This window comes from Pteropus vampyrus, unplaced genomic scaffold, assembly GCF_000151845.1.
Source record: "Pteropus vampyrus isolate Shadow unplaced genomic scaffold, Pvam_2.0 Scaffold446, whole genome shotgun sequence".
Lineage (NCBI taxonomy): Eukaryota > Metazoa > Chordata > Mammalia > Chiroptera > Pteropodidae > Pteropus > Pteropus vampyrus.
In genome coordinates, this window is record NW_011889227.1 from 409,827 (window position 1) to 415,831 (window position 6,005).

General features: G+C 56.7%; 1 protein-coding gene across 3 annotated transcripts in view; it reads right to left on the bottom strand.

Moving 5' to 3' along the window:
• Positions 1-234: 234 nt before the first annotated feature.
• CUNH11orf24 (chromosome unknown C11orf24 homolog) overlaps positions 235-6,005 on the bottom strand; it is a 15,045-nt gene continuing 9,274 nt past the window's right edge. For 2 of the 3 annotated variants that reach the window (XM_023524112.1, XM_023524111.1), the window contains exons 3-4: positions 2,317-2,579; positions 235-1,571 (exon numbers count right to left, since the gene is read on the bottom strand). In XM_023524112.1, the coding sequence (XP_023379880.1) occupies positions 526-1,571; positions 2,317-2,579 (1,309 nt within the window). In that variant the 3' untranslated portion in view covers positions 235-525. The remainder of the gene's footprint in view (positions 1,572-2,316; positions 2,580-6,005) is intronic. The other variant, XM_011381640.2, reaches the window with a different exon arrangement.

Below are 6,005 nucleotides of genomic sequence, written 5' to 3' on the forward strand. Positions count from 1 at the left end.
CATTGGACTTGAGGATTAAACTCAGGTTCTCAGTGAGGGGAGCAGTGACGCCTCTACGTTTAGGAAGAGCCCCGAGTGCCCAGGACACCCCCGCGGCCGACGCTGGGCTGACCCTCGGGGCGTCAGTGATAGACGGCGCCCAGCCTTCACAAACACCAACCCTACCACGTGTTTTGAAAAGGCTCCCGTGACGATGGTGGTGAGGACAAGGCCCGCACAAATGGGGAGACGGTCTGAATGGAAAGCAGTCGTTGCTTTAATTCTGGCCACGATTGGACCCCCCGGGGCCCGCCCACCCCACCCTGTGGCCGAATCACTGCCTGCTCAGTCACGATCGTTTACAAAAATAAATATGAAAAAGCAGCAACTCTTCAGCGACTGCGGAATTACCCTGACAGTAACTGGACGTGTTTAAGCATCAGGCACGTCCGCTAAATTGCACCAAAGAATTTGGAAGCACTTGGTTTGATCTCTGGGGAAACGGGAGGAGGGGAGGCCCGGCGGGAGCGGCCCGCCTGCCGCCCCTCACATCTCTGAGTCCGCGTACATTCCGTTGATTAGGTAGTCCACCTGCGTGTAGCCCTTCTTCCTGTAGCTCTCATAGGCTTGCAGGGCAAACAGAACCAGCACTGTGAAGAAAAGGGTCACCCCGAGCAAGAGCACCGCCAGCAGGGAGCTTCTGTTCACTGACAGCGTCAGGGGCCTGGTGGTGACCACCAGGTACTGGCCTTGGGTGCTGAGCTGGCATGAGTCCGTGGCTGGCACCTTTGAGTCCTCCGAGTTTCCGGCGGTTGGCTCGGTGGGAGTGGTACCACTTGTGGCTTCGGGCTGGCTCTGCTCCGGTGTCTGGGGTGTGCCTGGCCCAGTGGGCCCCCAGGAAGATGAAGCAGGGCTTGGCTGGGTCGTGGGGGACGTGGCCCCCACTGGAAGGGTCGAGCTGGCATGAGGCACTGTGGTGACAGCTGGCCCTTTGGCTTGTGACTTGGTGGCGGTCACCGCTGTTGTGGACACAGAAGCCACAGAGGGAGGTGTGTTCATGGAGGGGGCTATGGGCTCGTCTGTCACAGGCCCGACTGAGGCCGTCTGGAGGGCAGGGCCTTGTGTGGGCGTGTTAAGTGTTTGGAGGTTCCTGGGGGTCGTGGGGCTGGCCGTGGGGTGGCTGGGTGTGTGCTCGGAAGGGCTCCGTGTGCCCGTGGGGCTGCTTGCGTTTGCCGTGGTGGCAGCAGCTGGCGGAGGCGTGGCTCCTGGGCGCGTGCTGGGCGTGCTGAGAGCAGCCGTGGCGGATGGAGCCGGCTGTGCTGTCGGGGCCCGTAGAGTGGGCACCCCGGAGGCCGTGAGGTCAGGCGCGCCCGCCGTGGCTGCCGAAGTGCCCACGTCTGTCCTGGGAGCTGTCCTTGCTGTGACTGTAGTGGGGCCGGGGTTGGCCACTAAAGTCCCTCTGGCCAGCGTGGCAGGAGAGGGTGCCGCTGTGCTCGTTTCTTCAGACGTTTCATTGAAGAGGCTTTCGGTCGTCTCCCCAGATGCACGTTTCTTGACTGAATTATCCTGTGTCTCGCTGAGGACTAAGTACCCTTAAAGTCAGAAAGGGGAGATAATAAACACAATCACTTTCATGCCGCGCGGGGGGATTATTCTGAGACGCCGGGCTGGACCCCGGCTTTGCTGTGCCCGTCCTCTCCACCCAGGGACAGTATGGGGGGGATGTGTGCACAGCTTCCCTCTGATCCCGCTGCAGGCACTCGGCCCTTTGATTTTAAAGCCCCTCTGCCCTCTCTAAACCCCAAGCCCACCAAAGGTGTCAGAGCTTCACTCTCTGATCCAATTCCCAAAACACGAGACGGAGTGAAAGCCTGCCATTACAGGTGTGATTCACCATTAAAACCCATCGAACACACACCTGGGTTTACAACGCAGATAAACTGTTCCCCAGATATTCCCACCGTAGAAGAATTCTTGGTTTTACAAAAAAAGGCAGTGCAGCAGGAATTCTTGGAGCTGACCAGAGCCTGGCACAGAGTAGGAGCTCATTTCAATAGCTGTCGTATGAATTCATGATCTCCTCAGTGAAGACCAGGTTTCTAGAAGGAGTCTTTGCAGGGCCAAGCAAGCGACCCTCTTGGGGGGCCCAGAGGCCCAGTCCCATTGGGGGCCCCTACCTACCCTGGGCCTGGAGCAGCTCAGCCTGACAGCTCCCCCAGCCCAGCGGCTGGTGCACTCCCCGGCTTACAGACCCCCTGTGGAACCCCCATGGACCCCCCATGGACCCATGTTTGCAGACCTCTCTTGGGCTCAGAGTCACTCAGCATTCTCACTTACCTGGATTCCGGGATGCCACTCGGCATTCAGATAAGGACAAGGAGGAAATGCAAACGAGCACCAGGGCTGCCCACATCTTGCAGGTGAGCCGGGAGCAAGGCCGGACGGTCCCTGGGGCTCCCAGCGGGCCGCTCTCCAGCTGCTGACGATGCCCTGCTGCTGCCTGGCCGAGGGACCTGTGGTCAGGAGAGGTCATCTGGTCAGTAATGCACGGCTTGGATGGGGACACAGGGCGCGGCTTGATTTTAAACTCTTCTGTGAACCTATGTGTCATATGAAGGGTGTTGCGTGTGAGTTCCGTGAAATCAGACTGCAAATGGCTTAATTCTCTTTTCTGGCTTACACAGGTTCCTAAGACCCAACACAGGTGATCCCCAGGCTGGGCCAGGGACCACACGGTACCCTACTCCGTCATTCTGGTGATGTTTACCACAGCGACATGGCCCCAGTCCCTATTCCGAGGTGGAGAAACTATATACATTGCAAGGCACAGGGGCTGCAGAACCAAACACAGGGCAAACCCCAGACACCTGTCCTGACTCGTCACCTGACTCGACTTTGGTGGCCAAACCCAAGGAACACGGGCTTGCGGCTTTGTGTATATAGACACTGTTCTGTGGTCCACAGGATGAGTCTCTGTGGCGGGTGGGAACCTGGAGCACCGGATATTGTCTTAACGACATTGCTTGTTTGCGGGTTTCTGGAAGGGTTGCTATCAGATAAATGCTGATCAAGGGCCTCGTTTTGGTTGGCAATGTGGGTAAATCTGACATTACTTTGCCTGTTAGGCAAGCCTGGCAGCTAAGTGGAAAATCTGTACTTTAAATACTTTCCTCACCGATTTTATTGAAATATTAGAGATGCCCCCTTCGGGGAGAAAACGAAACATTATAGGCAGACTTCTAAGTCCCATATTTGTGTTTTACCCTAACTGTGTAGATGCTGACTCCTCGCACTGCCCTAACAGTTAAACGCACACACCAAGCAGCCGTCGGCACTCACAGGGGCGGCAGGCAAGGGGACAGAAACGCACAAGCCCTTCCCCGCTGGAGAGGGCCTGGGGCAGGGCGAGGTTCCCGAAGGGCCAACGCCTTCTGTGAAAGAAACGCTCCCAGGGGCCCAGCCTCGCCCTGGGAAGAACTTTCGGCCCCCCGCCCATTCGGGAGCGTCCTGACTTTCCTACCCTGTGCTCCTGAACTGGACTGACCTGGGCATCCCCGCTGGTTTAGGATCCACTGCCTCCTGCCTCTCGGGGCCCCATCCATGCTGCTTCGGAATCTCAGCCCCCAACTGACTTTCTGCTCCCTCCTCTCCTAGTGATCTCCCGTGTGGACTAAAAAGGGGTCACAAACTAAACTTGACAAGCTCAGGGGAGGCCAGCATGGCGGGCCCTACAGACTCAGAGACCAACAGTCACCGCACGGGATGCTGTGAACATAAAAATTCCCAACTGTAAGCAGGTCGTGGAGGTAGTCACAGCCAAGGCCTATAGTTTCCTTGACACAGGCCAATTTTTACCTCAAGCAAGACTTTCTATTGTCTTTCTGCACCTTAGATAACACGCCTTTGAAATATCAGAGCGATCCCCTTTCCCAGACCCCCACCCCTTGAGGGCACAAGGGGTGTTGCGGGATTCTCGAACACAGAGAGACGGGACACCGAGGCTGTGGGCAGGAAGCAGTGTTTATTGATGCCGGCACCGGCCCAGCGGATTCTCATCCACAGGCTGAGCCCCGACTGTCACAGGGCGGACAGTTCTAGCCAGTCTCGGACTTCCGCAAACACACACAGCGACGGATGTTCCGTATAAGGAAGGAGAACACTGATTGGCTGCCAAGCTGTAAGGAAACTGGCTCATCTGTTTAAGCAGGTGTCCAGACAGAGAACCTTGGGGGAGGGGCGGGAGCAATCAGGACCTCACTGTTCAAGCAGGAAATGGTCAGGCAGGGTCAGGCTGCCACGTCCCCCCTCTGATGCTCACACCCAGGACCGGATCAGAGAGCATCGTCTCCTTCTTCTAGTTCTTGGTTTAGGGGCTGGTACTTCCATAGCATGAGGACTTTCGTTGGTTTTTCTTTCTACTACAGTCTCTGTGAGGGGGCGTCTAAGTTTTGGCCTAAGGCGGCCTTTAGCTGGTCCTACTTTTGTGGGCTTTGGGGCCTAGGAGATGGTGCAGGCTTAGGTGTGGTTGGACTACGCAGCCATTGGACAGTTTCTCCGACTGCTGGGCCCTCTGCGTGTTTATGGACCTTTTCCCCGCTCGAGGTCCATCACCAACACGCCCAAGTTTCTCCTAAGTTTTCAGGCTCTTGGCAGGAATGGCCGCTCTCGGATCTAACCTTTATGTACCCCACACAGTACTGGAATCCCCAGTGAGTGCGGAGCGTGGCGTTTAGGGCACAGCCTGCGGGCAGGCTGGTCACGGAAGTGAAGCTGGTGGCAGTGTTGGACCCTGTCCTGGACCTTCGCATGCAATGGGTACAAGGGGAAGAGGAAGTGGGGAGACTGGCACCACACACGTGGCGGAGCAGGAAAAGGAAAAGTCTTCAGGGGTGCCATCCTGACGGGACGTCATCCTCAGGCTTCAGCTGCGCGTGACTGGTCAACTTCCGGTGTGACCAAAGCGGGCTGACGTCTTCCTCTTGGTCTGTTGGCACAGCTGCTGTTTTCTTCCGGAGGGTGGCCTTGAGGGGCTCAGAAGAGTCTGGAACACACTCCCACTCTGCAGCTGCGGGTTTGAGTCTGCTGTGATGGATCCAGGGTGTTATTTCAGCGACCTTAACTGCAGTGGGGGTAGACAAATGACAGTAAAGGGGCCTCTCCACAAGGGCTTTAGGGGCTGAATGTTCCACTCCGTTACCCAGACAGAGTCTCCTGGTTTAAAGGGTGAACCTCAGTGGTTAAACTGACAGGGAGCTTTTCCCTAACCCGTTGGTTGAGAGTCTGGAAGGTGGTCCCTAGGGGCCGAAGCTGTTGTCTCAGAGTCAAGGCACTGATTTCCTTGAGGTCTCCTTGTCCTTCGATGAGGGGTGGTGGCCGCCCATGCAGGATCTCGCAGGGGGAGAACCCAGTCTTCCTGGTTGGGGCCAACATGATTTTCAATAGTGCCATGGGGAGGACTTCGTCCCAATGTAGATGTGTCTCCTGACATAGTTTTCCCAGCTGAGTCCTAAGGGTACTGTTCATGCGTTCCACCTGTCCTGAACTCTGTGGTCGATAGGCGGTATGCAATTTCCATTTAATATTTAAATTTCTGGCTAGTAGCTGCACTATTTCTGCTACAAAGGCTGGTCTGTTATCCGAGCCAGTGGTAATCGGTAGGTCAAACCGTGGAGCGATTTCTCAGAGTAGTCTGGCTGCTTCTCGGGCCTTCTGTCTGGGTGGGGTAAGCCTCTACCTGACGGGAATAGGTGCATACAAAGACCAAGAGATCCCAGAGGCCCCGTGATCGAGGCGTTTCAGTGGTCTACTTCGAGCTCCTCAGAGGGGGTGCCACCGACACTCTGGACCCCCGGTGGGGCACACGGCCCTTGCCCGGGGCTGTTGCGGGCACAGACTTGGCACCGTTCACACACCGCTCGTGAGATGCTAGAGAGCCGGGGGACGTAGAAATACCAGCCCAGAGTGGATTCTAGGGCACTGCGACCAAGGTGAGTCCTTTGGTGAAACTGTTTGACGAAAGCTGGGGC